The sequence below is a fragment of the Bombus pyrosoma genome, linkage group LG16 (genome assembly GCF_014825855.1).
Source record: "Bombus pyrosoma isolate SC7728 linkage group LG16, ASM1482585v1, whole genome shotgun sequence".
Taxonomy (NCBI): Eukaryota; Metazoa; Arthropoda; class Insecta; order Hymenoptera; family Apidae; genus Bombus; species Bombus pyrosoma.
Genome location: NC_057785.1, coordinates 7,488,821 through 7,511,401, shown reverse-complemented (window position 1 = coordinate 7,511,401; position 22,581 = coordinate 7,488,821). Strand labels below are relative to the sequence as shown.

Below are 22,581 nucleotides of genomic sequence, written 5' to 3'. Positions count from 1 at the left end.
TATGCGTAAGAGTTTTTGAATCTTCGTTCGTCTAAGATCTACATATATGCTCACTTTTAAATCCCACTGTATTTTAGTCAAAGAAATATTCATCCGGAGAAAACCTCTTCTACCTCGGACAATCCATCTAACCTCAGCAACGTTCCAAAAACCAGCAACGTAGCCTCGCTTCTTAGCAAGGAATCCGCCGAGTCCTCGCCGCGATTTCTGGTTTGGAATTTTCGTCGCGAATCTGCTCGTTAACGAACGCTAATTCGACCACTCGACGAGTGGAAATCCGCGAAAGCCGGTTACCAGTCGACGTTTCCTGTAATAAATGTTCCCTTTTCGCGTCCAAAATTAAGCTGCAACACGTTTGCTCGACGCGGTTGTCGCGCTATTTCCAGAGTTATCCGCCGGTTTCGATATCAAAGCAACCGAATTTTTCGATATTTTTCTAGTCCTTGTCTTTTTTTTCACCTGGCTCTATTCCACGTCGATTCCACGTCGATTTTCGAATCCTGATTTTTAGGTTAATTAACGTCTGGACCTTTTCTCCCGTTTGGTAGATTCGAGGGGATTTCGAGTGGTTTGGAGCGGATTGAAATATTTATCTAAATAAACGAATAAATTCTTTTGGTTACACAGTAGTAATCATTACCATTCCGATATACCATCTATACTTTATACTTTGCTTTATTTTACTTATATTCACTATACTATATAGTTCTTGTTTGAATTTTATGATATACCTGTTCGAAATTCATAAATCTGTAGTCATATATTTCTATGCGTTCTAGTATTTCATAATAATTAAGAGAATATTTTAACACATTTGTCAGACATTCATAGACTATTCTGTCGAGAAAATGCTCGTAATTTTAATGTAGAAGGGGATAGAAATTTATCGAGAAATTTCATTGATAAAGTTGCTCGTGAATTAAATGAAAAAAAATCTTGGTAGTCAGGGATATTTTAAGAGTTCCGGTCGAAGCCGAAGGACTTTTACTGTTTTCACGAACCCTTATTCTCTGTTTCCCCGTTTTTTCGAGTTTGTTTTTTCACCGCAATCCTCTTAGATATAAGTCCCCGGTTTCTATCAACAAGTTCCGATCGATCGGAGTTTATGGGATTCTAAAGTCAATCGAAGAAAAATGTTATTCTGTATAATTTTCCATTTTATAGGGAGCTGGCTTTGCTTTCAAACTAAATGGAATTCTATGTCGGCCCTCTAAGCTGCTCTTTCGATCGTGTTTATCGTTCTCTCTTCCTTCCAATTTCTCTCGAAAAGAAACTAAAATCACGTAAATAATATAACAATAATATATTTTTAATGATAATAATAATTTAATGGAACCTAACACATCTTCTTCGAGCGGACAACAATATAAAAATGGTCCAACGATTTATTGTAAAATACTCAAATTTAAACAAGAACGAAATGGTTTTTGACAACTTTTCAAAAATTATTGATTTCTTGCTGTAAAATGCGATAGATGCTGGATTTTTTTTTATTGCAACTTAAAGTCGACTATTCTGTTATTCTTCGATCACGATTCCAACGATAAAATACAAAGTGCGTAGCACACATTTGCAAACAGTCCACGTTAAACACACACGAGCCCTTGGCAATCTTCCACGTCTATAGTCTCATAACTCGGAAACATCGGCGTGCACTTAATCCAGCGATGATATTATAATCCCGGTTGTTTGAACTCGCTCGCGGACCGTAAATATTAATTGAACGCGGCGAAATACGTTTCGCGGCAGGCAATTACATCACCGTCCGGGGCAAATGCAAATAATCGCGTTGAAATTCTCCTGGATAGAAAATCTGGCTGGGAGAAACGGAGACATCCGTGTTCTCTTCGTGCTCCACTCGCCAGTTCTTTCTCCCTCCTTTCGTTTAATGGAGTTCCATGAAACATTGGTCACTGAAACGTGAATCTACAATATTTTAGTCTTTTTCCGAATCTCTCGCTTATTTCTTTAACCCTTTATATTGCCTGTGAATTATTTCGTTTTTGTTTCTGACTCCTACCAGTGTTTCATCTTTCAATATTTCGCTACAGAAATTGGAAGATCATCTGCTATCTTCTGTATAATCTTCTGTATCAGAAATGAAGATTTTGCTACAAAATTGGCACTGGTATTAGTGTTTTTATTCCTACTCTTATACACAAATTTATTCCAGTAAATAATGAATATTATTTTTCTATAGCGTATAATATATTACATTAATTTTAGTATTATACGTTACACCATTATATATAGGGTCGTTATTCTTCACAATCGCATCTCGAAATCCAGCCTGCCGGAGAGAAAGAGGAACGACGGAATAAAAAACAGCACATCGAGCCTCTTTCGGAAAGTTTGCCCCCTCCTTTCAGTTTCGAAACTATTTTCAAAGCTTAATACCATTCGTTCGAGCGACAGGGCACGATATTAAAATAATTTCATTGCAGATATCCGACCAACTTTGTTAACCCAGATTACGTATTCTTTGTACGTCATAGAAGCCTGCCATTTTGCTACGCCGTGTGATGGCATACAGAAAGAGAAAAAGAAACGATAAAAAAAGAGGAAGGACGTGGAATATTGCGTCTGGTATTATGCGCAGTTCCGCGTTCGCGTTCAAGAGTCTCGGAATATTTTTCAATTGAATTTTTCCGCCCGATTTTCCCTCCGACCGACTAATCAGTTTGAAATTTATCCTGTCGCGCAGCCAATTAATTAAACGCGACGCGCTTTTGCTAGCCCGGCCATGGCAATGATCGAAACTAATTCTTCTGCTGTCGAATTAATGCAAATTAACGTAATTGTGTTTATAGAACAAACACCGGGGAATGTATTTGCAAGTGGACGGATTGGTGATGAGTAGACTGCGACATTTATACAAATTCGTATATTTACGAAGACGAGTAATAATAGAGTTAAATAGAACTTTTTGTCTCTCGTTATTCTTTGCCTGACAAGATATTGTCCTATTAAGGTTCATTTGACGTTTGCCCATTCTGGAATTACTATGACGATATATATCGGGTGTATCTCTGTGAGTACAACGGGCATTAATGGATTAATACAACAAAGAATATTTAAAATACCAAAGTTTCAATACATCAAGCAAGCTCACAATCAACGTCAAACTAACACAAACCTATCTCAAACCGATAGGAAGAAATATTTCAATTATAGTGTTATTAGAAAACGAAGAATCACGTAACAAACTCGTACTTAATTGCGGATTATTTCAAAGTATTCGGACAGTGACTCCCATAAGTACTGGAATACTAACGCCAACCTGACGTCAATCAACGATGAAACAACACCTGACGTTAAAATTCCAAAATTCCAAAGTCCGCGCTCATCAAGCCAACGGCTCATTAGATCCCGAAATCATAGTTTCCATAATGATTCGGGCAAGTTAGGCTAGAGCCAAGGCAGGGATAACGATAACAGCAAGCTAGCCCTTTCAACGCGTTTCAGCCCTATTAATAACAATGTTAGCTAGCTGGTCTAATGCAGTTGCAGGGCTGGAAAGACGCAGTCTAATTACGTATGCACGCGTTCGACTCTCCGCGTAGGCGTAGACTAGAGCAAACCCTGCTCGACGGAGGCCATGGTGTTTGACCTGCGTGTGCATTGTTGCAGCATGCACGCATGTACACGCTTCGCTGTATCTCTCCGCCGGTCATATTTACACGGGCTAATGAATTTCATACATAATTACCGGTTTGCCTACGTACAGCTATTCTCCGTGGCGTGGATCTGCTCCTCTGAACATCCTTTTCGCCAACTTATACCTTTATTTCGAAGCATTAGGTGATGACCGTACTCGTGATACACTTCCCAAGTATTATTTAGGTTGATAATTATTGAAATTGTTTCTAGAGTATTCAAAGTGAATAGAGTGAGTAGAAAGAGTGAAAGATATAAGAATTGTTAGATATAAGAGTTGTGTAGGACTGGTATTTAAGGAGACAGTCTTTTGTCCATCTGTTTCGAATGATTAGGTAATAATCGAACGACCTTGAGCGAGCGATCGATTCGAAACGAGTTCTAGCGGGCCGCCATATATACTCGGAAGTATTTTTCTAGCGTAGATTTTGGCTAGACGATTTGTTTGCGGTGAAAAGTAAAGAATGAACGCGAACGGGGCAAACGTGGTTTCACTCGAATCATTTCGGTGGAATATCGGTTTCCACTGGAGGCAAGGCCTGACTGGATTTTGTGTTTTCTGGTAATTCGAATAAGGGTTGGAGGGTCTAATTAGTGTAATTGGTGGATGCTGGTAGAGTCCAACAGCACTGGGAGTTAGCTCTACAATTACACGGAGTATGGGCTGCGATTATAGTTGGAAATGTGTCCTTGAAGTTTATTAACTACACGTGCTAATTCTGCGTGTGTCCCTTAATATCAGGACATTGATTCTCTTTCATCGTGTAATTCTTTCATATAAATTCTCAGCTTAATCGGTGTTATAAATGAGAAATTATAAAAAATTAAATTCAGCATAAAATACTCAGGGGACTAAACAGTGACCATAACTGTATATAACATTCCTTTCATAAGATCTAACATTCCAGCTAACATTTTTATTATTCATTTCTGTTTCAGTCGCTGGAGGGTCAGAACATCTATAATTCCTGTTGCACGTTGCGCATCGACTATAGCAAGATGCAGAACTTGAACGTGAAGTATAACAATGACAAGTCGAGAGACTATACCAATCCTTCTCTGCCAACTGGTGACGCGAATTTGGACGCGGCTTCTCTTGCTTTGGGCGGCGAGCTTCTTCCACAGTTGTTAATGGGCGCTGGATCGCAGCCCCGCGCAAGAATACCCGGTGAGAACCGTGAATTTTTATAGAATTTTTATGAAAATAGTATGAAAGATAGTTCATGGATACGCTGTTTGGAATAATTTCAGAATTTCGTAGAAAAGTAAAAACAAAGGGGTAAAATAGGTTGCTTCATTTAAATTTCAATTTGGTTTATTTCTTTTTTTATATTATTATTTTTAACAGTTTGCTTTTAATTTATGATATCTTTTGATACAGCTTTTCTACTATTTTTGTTTGTTTTTTTTTTTTGTTGTTGCTTTGAAACGAAATTAATTATTAAGTGTTTTTTATGCTTGATCTCTAGTATAATTAATTTAATGTTCAGGAGATAAAACTAGTTATATAAAGTATGAGTTAGATTATTTTTACCGTTACTTTTTTGAATGTCCGGGGTCATGAAATTTGGAATCTTAAACTTTGAGAACTTCGAACGTTAGAGAATATAGAAATTAAATACCTTGAAACGACGTTATCAAAATTCGAAAATCGAAAACAATCGATAACCATAAAAAGCCCAATAAGACATTACGTGTTATGCATCCCCATGTATACCCAGTGCTCTAATAAAGTTGTCACACGACATCGACCGTCAAGGGAACCCATAAAAATCGATCGATCAATTAGTCCCGTGTATCCAGAACGGTTCAGTCCATTAGAATTAATTATATTAATAGCGTGTCTCGCCCGCGGTTTATGATAAATTGTTATATCGAGTCGATCGGTCCGTTTCCAATTTGCCGCTCGTTTTCAGTTTCATTTCCGTGGGGGATCGAATTGCACGCGGTTAGACGGTATTATTTCCTGGGGTAAATTAATTAATTACGGTGCAACGCCACGGCCGATCGATACAGCCTGACGATTACCTATCATCGATCCTTCCTCCTGTTTCTACATTCTCAATTGTTTTATTATTTCATTGTATTTCTTCTTGGATTTTATTACATTCGTTTTTTCATCATAATAGTATAAAAGAGGGTTCGTTTTGAAACTTGTAATAATTTGTTCCTTTTTGCTCTATGGAGATGATTGGAATTTCGAGAGTGTTCGAAGATTTTTATTAGGAATACTATTGCAGATGATACTATGAAGATTTAAATAGTTGAGTTAAAAGATTTTGAGAGTTAAAAGACAGTGAAGGCGCGAAATTGTTGGAGTTTAAAGGGATTGTTCGCCAAGTTTCTAAATTGTGCAGTCTAATGTAAGTTATATGAAAGTACCTAGGAAGGTTTCGGATTTAAGAGCTTCTTTGTCAGATCACGTTGAGACGCCCAAAGAATTTTGTTAATGTTGTATCAACTAACATAGTTTTACCTCCTGAATTTGTTTCTTGTTGAAATTGTATTTTATTATGAGAAAAGTGCAGGTAATCCTTCGATTTTAACAATTTAACAATATTTTAAAATTTAAACGATCTTCAACGTTGAAAGTTTACGAAATCGAAGGATTCCCTATATTGCATCCCACAGAGTCCCACAAATACATAAAAAAAAATTTTCGTTCGACGAAAGAATCGACTTGGCATATGAAGTTTCAAAAAATTGACCGACTCCAGCATTATACTATTTTTCATTTACTTTCGCGATATTTTAATTTTGCTCTGTGCGTCCTATATCTTACTTAATAACACACTGAATACAAATTAAAGTTATTCAAATTTTCCCAAAATTGTCATTGTCACCTGTGGCTTGATATCAAACGAAAGCAAAATGTATTGTGTACTCCATTATTCGTACTCAAAGAACGATGCTAATTTCCCGAATTTACCAAACAAACAAATTTCTCGAAAGATACATGTTTGTACCTGAAACAAACTTCAGATAAATTCCATAATAATGATTTAAAAAATTGTTGTATCTACATCCATTTCTATATTTGTTCCAAACCTCCATAGTCGAGCCTCGTAACATCGCGAGTCAAATTTATTCATTAAAAGTGTCCGTAAGTATTGGAATAATTTCGTCGGTCGAGGTATAGTATAGGTCCATTGGATTCTGTCTCGCGTGGCCTCGAGTTCCCTCACCACCAAGTCGATTCTTCCGCTAGTACACCCACCATTGGTCCACCGCCACAAATTCCAATTAGAGAAACGGTGCTAACTATAGCTTGTAAATTTCCTGAAGTAGAGTCCATTGCAGGGGCACCGGGTGTGCTGCCCACGCCCTTTGCGGCCATGCACGGTCTACCCTCGCCCTTAGCGGGCCCATACAACGGGGTCCCACCTACCGGCGGTTTGGCTGGCTTAGGTGGGTTCCCTCTGGGTGCAGCTGGTCTTGGAGTACGCGTTCCTACAAACGCGCAAACTTCCGCGGTCCTGCTCGTCAGCAATCTCAACGAAGAGGTGAGTGGTTTTTCATGATGGTACTCGATGAAATTGTTCTGTGACGTGGTCGAGGACATGGAGATCCAAGAAGAGGCACGAAGAAAAATTACATGTGGAAGAATTAAAATATCAAGGAGCGTAAGAAAGAATTGGAAATATTCGAGGAAAATTTGTGTTTCTTTTTTTTTTCTTTTAATTGGTGATTAATTTCGTATTGCTGATAAAATATCGTGAAGCTCATTAAAGTATGTGAATATTCGTTCTTTTCATACTATTGAAGAGAATTATGATTTGTTATTTAATATTATTATTCATACTGTAATGTGTGGATATTTATTCTTTTAATTTTATTGGAAAAATTATTCATAATTTGTTACATACATAAATTAATAATCATTTTGATTAAAGTGTAGAATTAAATAGTGATTATTGGGACTTCCAATATAAATGAGAAAGATTCAGCAAAATCTTTATTATTGCTTTTGCTTTTTTTCTTATATTTTCATTGAATTAACGGGATAGAATTTTTCTTCGCGCCTTGTCAAGGGAACGCAGCTAAAGCGTATAGAACGTTGTCGCACATTGAGCAAAATAAACATTAATAAAATACGCAAATTGTGATCGACGTACTGTACGCTTTCAATTAGGATGATTTTCACTTAACGCTGAGAGAAATGGACCATTAGATTTCCCTACAAACGAATTGCAATTGATAACATAATTCCACGATACATCAATTTGTAATCATTGGTAAATTACTTTTTATAATTTTAAATAATATAGTGAAAATAAAATTTAATGACAAAGGTAAAAATGATGCTTTATAACTTATACTAAATCAAGGGATATAATTTTTCTGAATTTCCAAATTTTTATTCTTTGATTTGTAAAAAGTTCAATTTTTAATTACATCAAGATTAAAAGAGAAGACGTTTTCTTTTTACTATCTTCGTTTCTCTCAGCGTCTGCCTATGTACACGAAAATGGCTTAGGTATGTACTTATCTACTAAAAATTCACCTAAATACAACGATATAATTATAACGTAGTGCTACGTAGGCAACTCTAGCAGTTTCTCCATCCCTGGACTCGAATTTTCCTTGTCGATCGTTTCTGAATGTATCTTCAGATATAATCGAATATAGCTTTGCACTTATGAGTGATTATTTTTATTTTTAAATAAATTTTTGTCAATCCTTGAATAGAGTATTGAGTTCGACAAGTAAAATAAATCGAGTTCTCGATGCGTATGTGCCCTCTTTACGTCACGTCCCTTCTTATCTTACCTTTTTACCCCCCACTACCCCTCATATTTTCGAAATACATATATAGATATCGTTCCGAACGTTATCATCCTCTGTCCTGAGTAATTCGTGGCGTTGTTAATCGCAACGTTACTTCCGGCGAGGCGTCTTTTGTTTCTGAAAATTATGCGGAAATCGTAAATCTTAAGATAAATACGAGAAATGGAGATTTTAGTACAACTTTACATTGAAAATACTAATCTAGAAATTCCAACTCTGCAAAGTTGCGAATTTCTATTTTATCGTGGTACCCTCGACATCTAAAATCATTTCTCTTGCAATAAATCTTTTTACAATAAAATTCTGCTATATCTACGCCACATCAAATTTGCCTATTTTCATACTCGAGCTAATATTTCCTCAAACTCTTTCAGTTTAATGAAAGAAATATAAATTTCCGAACTTCCCACTCCATATAAGCGTGTGCCTACTAAAGTATAAAGTATACACTGGTATCTACTAGTACTGCTGCATACTACCTACTAGTATTTATGCTTATACACTATCTACTAGTATTGTTTACTGTAGCAGTGCTACATACTGACTACTAGTGTATGCTAGTGCCGCTGCAATTTTTCCACCAGTAGAATTATTAGTACTGGATACTAAAAGATTGGCCCACGTGGAAATGAAAGGCGCCTTACAAAGAAACTGTATGTCAACGTCACACTTCGCAGCTGCAACTATTGTCACTACTGTACTATAACTATGTGTACTACTATCGTTGCGCCGCGCGCACAAGCTTCCAAACCGAGTGTCTTTTCCCTCTGGCGAGCAAACGATCAAGTGTTCTTTTTACTATGTCTATCATCCTCTCTCTCTTTTATATATAAATACGGTCTACCACGCAAAGTTTTTTGTAACTTGTAAAAAGGCAATTTTTATTTATATAAAACATAGTAGTACAATGTCGTCCAATATTTTTCCTTATTATCCACATTTCTTAACATTTATTAATGATAGAATATAACTTATTGCAACGATATTTGTAATGCAATTTTTTTCAGTATTTTGTTGGAATAAAAATAGCCTTCCTACAGGGTGTACGAAAACTTTTGTGGATGATTGAATACATATCGCCCTTTTGTTTCAAAAGTGACACAGGTGAAAAACATTACTCTTTCAAAAAATACAAAAAACTATATGTAACATAATGTAACACGTTATTCCGTGAATAAAGTTCATTAGTAGAAGGTGAATTAATTCGAAAGACATGCTTTTTTAACTGTGTGACCTCTGTGACAATAGTGTGGTCTATCCATATACATATTTTTACGATATTCTTCCTTTAAATGTTTTTTTTTCTTTCTCTATTTAACCCCACGCGATATCACTATATCGAGGAACGACAAGAACCGCGAGGGATTCATATTGACGAGAAGGTCCCGCTGTTTCTCTGCTTCTCTAAGTCTTTCTGTGTCTCTCTCTGTTCTCTCCTGTTCTCTCCTCTTTCGATTGCGACCGCAGGAAAATCGACTGTAAAAAGAAATTCCAGCCCTTTCGCTGACTTTCATTCTGTAACAGCTTTTTTTTTTTCATGCAAATTGTGGTCACTGTGATTCCGAGATTCTTTTAGAAAAATTTCTTTTCTTTCTAATTCATGATGTTTTTGGATGCTCCGTGAAATTCAATCAGAAGATAGAAACAATTTCATATTTCTTACTGTTTATTCTCTAAATTGCCAGAAGATGATCCAGGGAGTTAAAAATTATTTTTATAAAACGTTTGCATTTCTGAAAGTACCGAAAATAATTACGTAATACTTGTAGAATTGTATTATATGTTTGTATTAGAAGAAATGTATGCCATTGTAAATTGAAAATTGGATTTTATGAAAATCAAAGTATATAAGAATCGAATGAAATGGAGATTGATTTCGTTAATGATCAAATTCGCTAAAAATCCAAATTAGACAAAGCTTGAATCCGATAAGAATGCACTTCGATAAAAGTTCAAATTACAATTCAGAAAATTTTCCAAAAATTCTGAAGTAAAATTTCTACAATTCTTCCAAATTGTATTTTACATTTGAAATTTTATGTTTTTATAAAGATTCGTCATAGTGACACGATTTGGTCAGATATATTCTTCAAAGTCAGTAAATGATCTGGAAGATCTGTAAGGTCCAAAAGTGGCCCGTATACACGTGAGGCCAGCGAAACTTGTGCGCGTGCCAACACTATACATTTGAATCCTATTATACTCGCTGACTACTGACTGGACTCTGTCTGTTCTCTGTGTAGATGGTCACGCCTGACGCTCTCTTTACCCTGTTTGGTACGTCTCCACATTTATATTATTAATTATATTACATTATTAATTATTATATTTACACTCGCGGAACACATTGACACATACGCAACACACAAACACACTTTACACAGTGACATTCCTTAGACGTGTTTTTACATGGATCAGTAGTAACTGTGAGCATTTTTGGAGAGTGAACAAATAAAATTAAATATTACTAGTAATATTTTTCTTTGTTTATTTATTTATTTGTTTTTTTTTTTACAAAATTTTCTTACATATGTGATACATGGGAACACGAACAGAGAATATATATGTATATAGTCTATAATCATCGATCGTACGTCATGATTATTTTGTTAATTTCTGACATTTTTATCTTTTTGCTGGTCTTTTGAGAAAAAGTATTTTTGTGGAAAATTTAAATCATTATATCACTCTCCTCGTCACGTGTACTTATGATTTTTATTTTATTCTTTCCTTTTATTGTTTTTTTTTTTTAATTTTAATTTTATTTTTATTATTTTACTCACCTCTGTGAATGTTCTTGGTATTATTTTATTTATTTTTATTCGTCTCTTACCGATCTTCAATTCTATTGATTTATTATTTTATTATTTTATTTATTCGCTATAACTGTTCTTATTCGCAATCTCATTCATCGATATTTTCACCCCCGCCCACCCACCACGACCCCCATGATCATTGTTCGATTCTCATCAGCAACACCGTTTTTTTCACGTTCTCTATTTCCAAGCATCTCTTCTAAATTGTTTCATTAATATTTTATTAATATCAGTTCCAGACACCTTTTTTAATATTACATAAGCTTTCGCTTATTTTATCGTAATATCTCCATAGGAGCTCACTTCTCGCGGGCCAAACGATTCAGCCATTTTATATAATTTTTAATTCAACCGAGCCTTGAAAGAGTTCCATTCTTCGAAGTAAAAGTTTATAAATTTTATTTTTATAGAATTTTTATAAAAGTAGCGTAAACATATTCCTATACAATTTTTATAAAACTTCTATACAACTATAGCTGTTATGAGACTATCGTAGAACTTAAATTTTTATAAAACTTCTGTGTAAAAAGATAAAACAAACTCGCATAGAAATCAAATTTTATGAGAAACATTCAGCACAAACTTTGAATAAAATCGGTGGCTGAACCGGTTGCCTATTTGCATGTCCCAGATCTTGTCCGATCGTACCCCGTTCTCGATCGATTATTATTATTACCGATTATTATTATATTATTGTCCCGTTTCGTCTTCGACTCGATAATGATTAGACGCTCGTAATTTGATAACGAGATCGGACTGATTAAAATGATGTGTTGCGTGTTGTGCATGTAGGCGTTTACGGGGATGTTCAACGTGTGAAGATTCTCTACAACAAGAAGGACTCGGCACTGATTCAAATGGCCGAACCGCACCAGGCACACTTAGGTAATTTTCCTTTAATAATTTACGTAGTATCGAAAATGATTAAACTGTTGAGAATAAAGAATTACGATATTTATAAATTAAAAATGAAACGAACATACGTAATTGAATACGTAAATGAAAATATCTTTTTTATGTTAATATTTATAAATGGAGAATACTCCAGTGATTGGTATAATTTCTTAAAAAGGAAAATTTACAAAATTTGAGATTATACTAAAATGAAAGTGGCGAGAAATGTATTGATAATTTGTTTAAAATCACAGCATTGACACACATGGACAAATTGCGAGTATTTGGCAAGCAGATCAAGGTAATGCTGAGCAAACATCAGACGGTACAGTTACCAAAGGAGGGCCAACCAGACGCTGGATTGACGAAAGATTATACCAATAGTCCTCTTCATCGGTTCAAGAAACCGGGCTCTAAGAACTATCAGAATATCTATCCACCGAGTTCCACTCTGCATTTATCGAATATTCCGTAAGTAAATTGTTTCCAAATTTATCCGTGTTTTTCCGTAATTAAAAGATAATGTATGATACAAAATTTTTTTTAAATTAGATTCTTTAATATCTCTATATTGGATAATTCAATCTTCTGATATTTGATAGTTAAATTATTATGTACCTAGAATTAATAATCAAATATTAGAATATTACGTATAAATATTAAATAATTCAGTATATAGTATCGTATATTAATAAATATAATTGTAATATTATATAAGACAGTGAAATATTTTTGGCATGTGTTTAGTACAACTGTGACTGAAGACGAGATCAGGGATGCGTTCACCAAGAATGGCTTCACTGTGAAGGCGTTCAAGTTCTTCCCAAAAGACAGAAAAATGGCGCTCATACAGATGCCCAGCATGGACGACGCCGTAGCTGCTTTGATCGTAAGTTTTAATTGCCTTTTTCAAAATTCGCCACAAGCTTAGATTGCTGTCGAGGATTTAATATTTGACATTTTTAATTTCCTCCGATTCTAACATTTCTGTTGGACTCTAAAATGTAAAATCTAGAACTCGAAAGTTGATTAATTTAATAGTTGGCTCGAATATACTCGCAGTTTTCGTCTTGTTTCATGTTGACGATGTTGCTCGTGAATGTATAGCCCATTTATTATTGTTTATTCGATGAAAATTCATCAGTGGCGTAATTAGTTTAGTCACTGGTGCCTGATGTTCGTCTCTGATGCAATTGCGCGAAATTATACATAACAAATCTATGTTAAGTTTGTGGGAAATTACAATGTTTCGAAACTCGTTATAAAATAATAATTGTTCGTCATTTTCCACGTGTTCCATTCGTGTTTCTTCATCGAAGCCGACCAGTTATTTATTGTTATATATGACGTTACTAGTACCATCAGCTTTGCTGATAATATTATTACGTTGAATATTAAGAATATTATCACCCGAAGCTGTTCGACATTACCTTTACGAGTCTTTTCAAATGGCCTACTTAACACGTTAAATGGTGAACGAACCATTCTTGTTTTGACTCTTCATTCAAATCGTATGGACCGTGAGTAGTATTATAATTGCATAATACATGACAGCTATACATCGACTGATTATATTCTGAAGCGTTTCATGATCGATTTTTCTTTTACGTAAACTACAATAGCCTGAATGAAAAGTCCACCGTGGACCACCGATAGTCCACGCGGTATTAAATGTGTTAACCTATTTTATTTAAAAATCATGCTAACCCAAACTGTTCCGTTTTCTTTCTTTTGCAGAAAATGCACAACTACCAGCTGAGCGAATCCAACCACCTGAGAGTGTCATTTTCCAAGAGCAACATCTAACAAGAATCACAAATATGCAACCGGCAGTGGTACCAGCCCTACGCCCTAGTCCCCTTTTGGATACCCGGCTCAGTGTACGACTGATGATGATAACAAGCGATGGTGATGATCCTCGCTGAGTGTGCGGTCAGTCGCTGGTCCCATTACCGCGACGCCATTGGCTGGCCAACCTCTGGATCTTACCTGGGAAACGAAGGAACAAAGCTTCCTCTGCGAAGCGGACATATAAAACGCGCACGACCTAACATTCGTGTGCGGTGCATTTCTATTTTTCTTGACAGACCGTCTCTAAGACCATTTTCGAACAGCGTACAGACAGACACGATTTGTTATCTCCATACATGCATACACATACACGCGGACACTCACACACACACACACACATACACACACAGATTAAAAAAAGATACAAAACAGAAAACTAAATATACGAAGATAAAAAAGGATTAGGGCTGCGAAACAGCGAAAGGGAGGGTTGTGTTTGAAAGAGAAAATATTAAGAAAGTAATCATACACTGCTGGCTTTCGCGAGGCCAGAGAGAAGGAGAAAGCCAGGATCGATCTTATATTGAGAGAAAAAGAGAGAGGAGAGACACAGGAAGCGTGTGTTTCGCGTGATAGGTGTATGTTATTCACGAAGGGAGGAGGGAGAGACTAGGTTTTTAACGAAAAAGAAAAAAAGGAAACGGAGGGGCTCGGTGAGAAGTAAGAAAAAGGGCCGATTGGGTTCTTGTACAGAGTTAAGAACAATTTTTCGAGCATTAAGGTATATTCTATATACACATAAATCTATATATATATATGATATATTTTACAAGGGTGACGCGCTCTGGCGGCGAGCCACGCGCGTTATATGACCCGCAAATAACCACACGCATGCACGCAGGATCCGCATGTGTGTGTGCTGACAGAAGAGAAAAAATTACGTTCAATATATATAGATATATATATATAAATATTATATCACATCTACCTTTTAACCGTCGCGAGAATCTGTCTCGAACGCGCTGAAACAAAATAACTAAAAAGCTTCGTCGATGAAGGATCCGATCAAATGAAAATTTAAAAACTAAAAAAAAAAAAAAGAAAAAAAATAAAGGAAATGGAGTACGATCGAAGCGAGAACGAGGGAAATCGACTTTGAAAGTAGCGCGCGTACCAAGCCAGATTAGTCGTTTAAGGCTAATTGTCACGGGACCCTTTGCAGCTTTCGCGAGGTGCTACACTCGCGCCCTCTGCCCCGGGGCCGATCCAAACACGCGAGCCAATTATTGTCGGATCGATTTAGGGACAGGGGACGATTATTTCTCGATGTCTCCTCCGCCACGTGTCGCCGTCCTCGTGGTCCAGACACGACACACCATCCCCCTTTTGTTTCGTTCTGACTTTTCTAAAAATATAGAAAGAAAATCCCTTTCAGTATTCAAAGTATCCAGAGAGAGAGAGAACTGGATTCGGGCGTGTACACGTAGACGTACAATACGGCTGGCTCGCGACGCGACTGCCCACACGTGGCGGAGCGGCGCACTGTCGTTGCAGGTGGTATTTTTATAATTTGTATGTTCAACACACGATATATATTATATATAATAAGTATTAATCACACGTATAAACACATAAAGACACGTAAACATACGCATACATACACGTACACGAACAATACACATATAGGTAACACAGAAAAACGCAGAGACATTCAGATGCAAGTTTTCTTAGCTGATAGGTGCTTAGGATTGCGTAGATTCTTAATCGTATAAGTAAGGCTGAGGAGGAGACAAAACGCGCCGTCGTCAAGTATCATTGACGAGGGTGGATGAAGGACCGTTGAACATATCGCTAATTAGAGAGGCACGCGCACGTGTTTCGCGAGCTGGTATATTTTCGCTGGTTCGGGATTGCTCCGGCAGAGAGCGGTTCCATCGCGCGACGAATCGCGATTCTTTGACTTCGTTTAAGGGATAAAAATATATAATGAAAAAGAACAAAAAAAAAAAAAAAAGAAAGCAGATCACAGAGCGATAAGTAGAGCGAGCTCGTCGCGTGGTTCAGGCTCGTGTTTAGGTCCGGTCGACGATTAGTTCCTGATCACCGAGCATTCCTTTTTTTTTCTTGAAGAGACGCGCCCGTAGGCGACGTAGAACGAACCGATCTGACCAGAGAGCACTCAGAGAGAGGGGCATCTTTTTTCGTAGGGCTGGTCCGTTGTGTTGTTAAGATGCGCTAGTGTCGTGTAAGATAATAAGATTATAAGAGAAACACTTATACATACATATATATACACACACACACACACACACACACACACACACACACGAACAGACAGAAACATAGAAACGCTATAATGGTACATACCTAAGTAGCCTATAGTCCGCAGAGCGTAACAAATTAATATCGTAGAGGTATCACGAGGAGGGAGGCTCGAAAGGGGAGAGAGAACGATGAGTCCTGACGATGAAATTTGCCACGACTTATATACACAAATTATGCACAAATATACACTACACAAAAGAGAAGATCAGAGAGTGGCGCGCGATATTAGCGAGATCGAATCCTCGTGTCAAGAAGCGAAGATTATCAGTAGTGTCGTAGAGTCGTGATAAAAGGTTGGGCCAGGACGAGGAAAATGGTTGCGACGCCACTGGCTGTTTGAAACGGACAGCGCCATCGTGGCTTTGATCCAGGGGCGTCGCAACTCGTTCCCGGGCCCCGTCGATTTTTGTCTAACCGACGTTCTGTTGGAGTCAATTAAATCTTATTAATATACATATATCAACCGTAGAAAGGTAGCGAGAGAGAGAGAGAGAGAGAAAAGAGATTGTGTGTGTGTGTATGTGCGTGCGTGTGTGTGTGTGTGTGTGTAAGAAGAGAGATGAACGTGACGTTACTGGCTGGTGAGAGCGAGTGAGAGAGCCTGTTCCGCGAGTGTGATTGATCCAAAAAGCGGCTGGAGTGAGTGTGGCGGACGAAGCATAATGAAAAAACGAGAAAACTACAAAAAAAAAAAAATATATATTATAAAGCGAGTGCCGGCCCGGGCAGTGTTGTTTGTGCCAAAGTAGGCTAGCTGTTGACTCTAGGGGATGGGTCTCTCGACGAGCCAGCTGATGTTCCTCACGATCGAGCGTCGATCCTACGCCTTTGAAGAGAATCTCTAGCGAATTGATAGTGAACTTTCTTGAAAGATGTAACAATTGTGATTGGAAGGCGTTGGATGAGGTTCGTGGAGAGGGAAGAATTCGACCAATCATGTTAGAGACGTAGCGAGTAGCCGGCATGAGCGAAGGGGCCAGTCTTTGCATCTATTATGATCTGTCTTTCGAATCTCTGATGTATTTACATTGTTTAATCCGATGACTGCATTTATAGATCCTATCCTGGACGCATCTGAACTCGTTTCGCGTCGATGACACACTGGCTGTACACGAATACATGCTAGAGTTTAGATTTTTATGAGAGTTTGGTTGGCATATCTTCTTCTTTTCTTTTTTCTGGTTCTTGGCTTCCTCAGAACGGGCTTGGTTCTGGTATTCGACTCGATGCTGACGTTCAGGAGGATGTTTGTTAATTGTTTTAAGTGACTTCCTGTATTTAGGTTGATTTCAAGGATTCGGGCTGAACCAGTATATTTTTGAAATGATTGGTAAGATATGGAAACCGTTGATAATATAGTTTGGACGGTATCTGAAATTTTTATTTGGGTTGGTTTAAGTAATTTTAAATATATTAATATATTTTTGAAACACATACTAGGGTACGGGAACTGTTGTGGAGGGGACTAAAATTAAGGAATTCCATATTTTCCTTCTTTAGAATTAAATAAATCGTACATAATAATAATTGGATTAATTAATAATAGTCTTCTTATGTTTTAGTGTAGATTATTGGTTCGGAATTTTTACTATGAACTATTGGGAACTGCAAAAAATGTTTTTTGTTTGTGGTATGAAGTAGTATTAAACTTTTAATAACGAAACTTGAGTTTTTGTAACATAAGAGAAAATTGGACCGCATTCAGTATAGTATACGAAAAGAATACAATTTTGTAAATATTTTTAATTAATTGACAGAATATTATGGAAAAGTCAACCATTCCAGTTACTACTATTCATTCACAAATGTAAATTCGATATTCATTAATTTAGAATGAAATATTTTATTATTTAAAGTTACAGAGAAATAATCCACATTAATTCTTTACAATATACCGATCTTTTATTTCAATAAAATCAAATTTTCGGTTAACAAAAATTTTTCATGTATGTTCTTCCTTGACAATCTGCAATATCTGAGCGTCAGCTTCGCTCTTGAGTTGCCTCGCAGTTTAAGCATGTGTTTATCGTTTCATTCAAGTATTAAAAATCTATAAACAAAGAAAAACAGGCTCTTTCAATCGATTCGCGGCTAGTCCAGTCGCAAGCGCACAAAACTGTCGGTCCTCCGGATGTTCCCGCGCGAAATGATCGATCGAGGGCCTGGCGCACAATAGTATTCCCGGCACAATATCTGCAAGCGTACCTGAAAAGCCTGTGTAAACGAGTCGCTACAGCTACGGAGCAATTTTCAAAAAAAAAAAAAAAAGCAAATAAAAACACGCTCCGTCGCAGGCGTTGCATTCTCCGTTCATTTTACTAGCGTTCTCGAGGAATTTCTGAACACATTCCCGTTCAAACACACTCACACACGTACACATTTACAGAAACCTATGCATTCATACATGTTGGTCCACGCTGAACGAGTTCGAATTATTTTTTCTCGGACGTTTGCTGTTTTCTTCCTTCGTTTAAAGGATTTTGATCCCGTTTGACAATGTTTGAAGCACGTCCTGAAGACGTTCGAGTTCTTTCGGCGTGAAACCCAAACATGCGACTCCTCCATCACCGTTAAAATTCGTTCACTGATTCTTTCGGACGTTGAAAGCACGCAATGACAATGATTTCCTCGTTTTTTTTGCCTGGTTTCTCCGGAATCAGAGGGGAAGAAAGCTCGATTTCCGTTTTAGAGGACAGTAGTAAAAGTTTTAAGAGATTGTTATGAATTCTGTGGGTGTCTACAGGGTGTTCGCATCATATAGCACAACGTCGTGTAGCTCTTTTCCTCAATTTCGTCTTTCTTCTTTTTAATAGCCTGAAAAATTGACTGAAAATTTTGTTTTAAGATATATCTCATTTTTTCAAAAGTTTTTAGTATTATGACAGTGTAAGCAATTCAAACGCATTTGTTCAAATTTGAATACTTCTGTGTTTGACATAGTTTGCGGGGGTTTGAAAGGGTTAATTGATTTCCTTGAGGAACAAACACACCCTGTAGAGGGTTCAGACATGGAGTATTATCACTAGCTGGGTTGAGGGGGGCCGAGGTGAGGGTTGGGATAGCCAGCACTCGCTACATGGTGTCGCAAATATTCAGGCTCCGAAATTTCTTCAGACCAAGTTCAAACATAATATTGTGGAGAATTGATAAGAAAGAAATTGACAAAGCTCGTTTGTGAAATTTCTACGTGAGTCGTTCAAATATATTATGTATACAGATTATTCGACGCGCGTTCGCCCGCGACTTCCTCATATAGACGACGTATTTTTATATGAATAGAAAATGAGAAACAGAGAGATAGAAACGAAAGAGACCAAATAAGACGAAGATCTCGATGAAGATCTCGATCGGGACGAAAGTTTAGATACGGTTGCGTAATGGTTGAAGAGATCCCGGCTAACTGTACACCCTGCGCTCTCCTTCTACTGTTTTAACCGTGGAATTTGATAATCTTTGTGGAAAATTATTCAGAGTCACAGCTCCTTTCAGGTTCAAATAAGTTACAGTGCAATTGTAGATTGTATGTTTCACGAAACGTTTTTAATGTTTTACAGAACGTGTTTAAAGATTTGATAAAGTATCTACGTTACTCATTTTACATAATATCACAGAAGAAATAATACGAAATAAATAAGATCCAAGTCTAATAATATAAATGTAAAATCTAACTGCTCGGTCAATTAATTTATTCCTATAATCAAATTTAAATGTTTCGAGCCCAACGTGATTATTGAAAATGTTAGATGCTATCTACAAGTCTAAACATAAACATTTTCAAATTTTAGCAAAAACGATGGTCAAACATTCACCACCAAAGCCCCAATAGGTTAACGGCAATCAGGATGTGAAATGCCAAGTTAGTCATTAGGAAGGAGATCCAGGGTGCTCAAAATTTGGAGCGAAACTTCCAACGTTAAACACACAAACAAAAAATCCATTGAAACCAAAAACCTGTTCGGACCAAGGAAATTCGGGGTCTGGTTCGAGCCACGCAGTAGACGAAGCTTAGCCTACAGAGGTTATTAGGAGTATAAATAATTAAAGAAGAGGCACGTATGTATACCCACACCGATCGCGAACACCCTCACACGAAACACGGACAAACCATCGCACGCATACACGCCGTGCATGCACGTTCAAACATCCTCAAACACGGTTTACACCCTGAAATACGGATGAAAAACATTCAAACGGTACTCAAGTATTCAGAAACACGTTCAAACGGTACTCAAATCACACGTTCAAATACACATGGAAACCTATACAATACATATATATATATTTGATATATCGCAATGTAACAAGTGTGTCCAAAAGTGCGCAGCAGCTGCATCCCAATAATCTATATTTTATTAATAACTGATAAGGAACTAGGATTATCGACGTTAACGGTTTAATGGATAAATTGAGCAGAGAAGAGTTAATCTATTACGAATCTGTCGTAACACACGCGGTACATATACATATATATAATATATATATATATTAGAGACACGATGAGATCTGAGCACGACAAACCGAAAGAAAGAACGAACGAAAGTAAATATGAAAAAGGGACAGAGCGAATGTAATGGAACGAATGAACGAATCCAGGGAATATCCGAAAGACGCGTATGAAGGAATTTACGTGTGTATCCTCGTTGAAAGTTGAGGATAGTTTGCTTGCCTAATCAGGGCCTTAGGCGTCGTTCACGATAGAACTAAAAGGGAAGCAGGGCCAGCTGTTCGCTCGGATCTCCAACGAACAGACACACAGATAGCGAAGGGACGCTTCTCACGATGTTCGAGCAAGCTTTTCTCCATATGCGATATGGCTGTTACACGAATTCGATCAAAGAGGAACGCTATCAGCTAAAAAGAGACACACGTGGTCGACGATCGATTCAAAAGTATCTGAATTTTCTCGTACTCCTTATTCTTTGTAAATTTTCAAATTCTTATAAAGTCGCTGACATATCAATGTTAAATCTATAATAAAAAAATTCGCGCTTTTCCGTAGAAAAATAATGTTGTACTTTGGGATCGCTCCAAAGTTGTTGTCGTTTCTCTTTTTTGTTATTCATGGCATAGCGGCGCCTCGATGAGAAATCGATCAGGATGATAGACGTTCTGGTGTGCCTGTTGAGTGATTCTGCGATCTTTTTGTCCGCTTTTCTCTTCTACGGCCGCTGTAATAGACATTAGGAGGCTCCGAGACGAGACGATGTGAAATGTCGCTTCTCTCATACGGGCCTCGATTAAGTCGGACTTCTATCGGTCGTTAGCTGGTCGTTAATAGTCGTTGTGACGTCGATATGATTGCCAAAAAAGCGATATATAAAAAAAAGCAGAAAAACAAAAAAAAAATGCGAAAGGAGAGCTGGGAAGAGAAAGCTGGAAAGCTAAGCCTAATTAATTAACACGGAAGAGTTTCTCGACGACCCCATCGAATCGAATTTCGAACAGCAACAAACAGAAACAAAAGAGAAGAAGGAATATATATAGGGAAAAATAATATTGACGATCTTCTTTACCGACTAGGAGGGGAGCGTTCAGTCGCGAGACAGAACATTAGGATTATCTAAGGGTAGTTGTTAAGTGGACGAAAACACAGAAATAATAAAAAAAAATGATTTAAAAAGAAACAAAAAATCGTGACACGTGAGACACGTATAATGATGAAAAAACACAGGCAAACGCATACATGCATAAACATACACATACGTACACAGTGTACACACGATGTAGCGTGTTAGACTCGTGTAGTAGCCCCCCACCCCTTCCCCCTTTCTAATTAAGCCTCCAGATCTTAACGAGTACTATAATGTATAGTTGAACTCGACAATCACTCGACTCTCTGTATCGATAATTCTCGAGGGGAGGAAACAAATATTTAAAAAAAAAAAAAAAAGAAAATGGAAAAAAATGAAGGAAAGAAGAAAAAGAATGGAAAGGAAATACATGGATGATTATAAGGGAATTTCTGAAACGGTAAAAGCTGCTACTGTTTTTCAGCAACTGTTGTTTCTAGTATCCGCTGGATTTCTTCCAGTATTCTCTTCTACTTCTTTTTCCTCGAGCACTCTTCTAGCCTTTCTATTACGACCGTGGGAGTTCTCTTTCGTCGCGCCACTTTTTTGCGTTTTCTTTTGGTTGGTTGCTTTGGTTCAGTTTCTTTTTTTATATTGGTGTTGTTAGAAATTCTTCCGATCTTTTTGGAATCGTTGACTGAGAATCGAAATGGAGAATGTGACTATGTTATAGATAGGAACAATGGAAGATCGATAATTTTATTAGAACTTAGATTGGTAAGAAAAGATTTCTTTTAGAC

The 22,581-nt window shown here is 37.1% G+C and overlaps 1 protein-coding gene across 13 annotated transcripts in view; it reads left to right on the top strand.

The window, feature by feature from the left end:
• The window catches only part of LOC122576604 (polypyrimidine tract-binding protein 2), a 417,022-nt gene extending 394,886 nt beyond the window's left edge, over window positions 1-22,136 (top strand). For 12 of the 13 annotated variants that reach the window (XM_043747173.1, XM_043747179.1, XM_043747171.1 and 9 more), the window contains 7 exons: window positions 4,597-4,825; window positions 6,943-7,160; window positions 10,689-10,722; window positions 12,054-12,146; window positions 12,410-12,626; window positions 12,903-13,044; window positions 13,893-22,136. In XM_043747173.1, the coding sequence (XP_043603108.1) occupies window positions 4,597-4,825; window positions 6,943-7,160; window positions 10,689-10,722; window positions 12,054-12,146; window positions 12,410-12,626; window positions 12,903-13,044; window positions 13,893-13,961 (1,002 nt within the window). In that variant the 3' untranslated portion in view covers window positions 13,962-22,136. The remainder of the gene's footprint in view (window positions 1-4,596; window positions 4,826-6,942; window positions 7,161-10,688; window positions 10,723-12,053; window positions 12,147-12,409; window positions 12,627-12,902; window positions 13,045-13,892) is intronic. The other variant, XM_043747168.1, reaches the window with a different exon arrangement.
• Window positions 22,137-22,581: the final 445 nt, after the last annotated feature.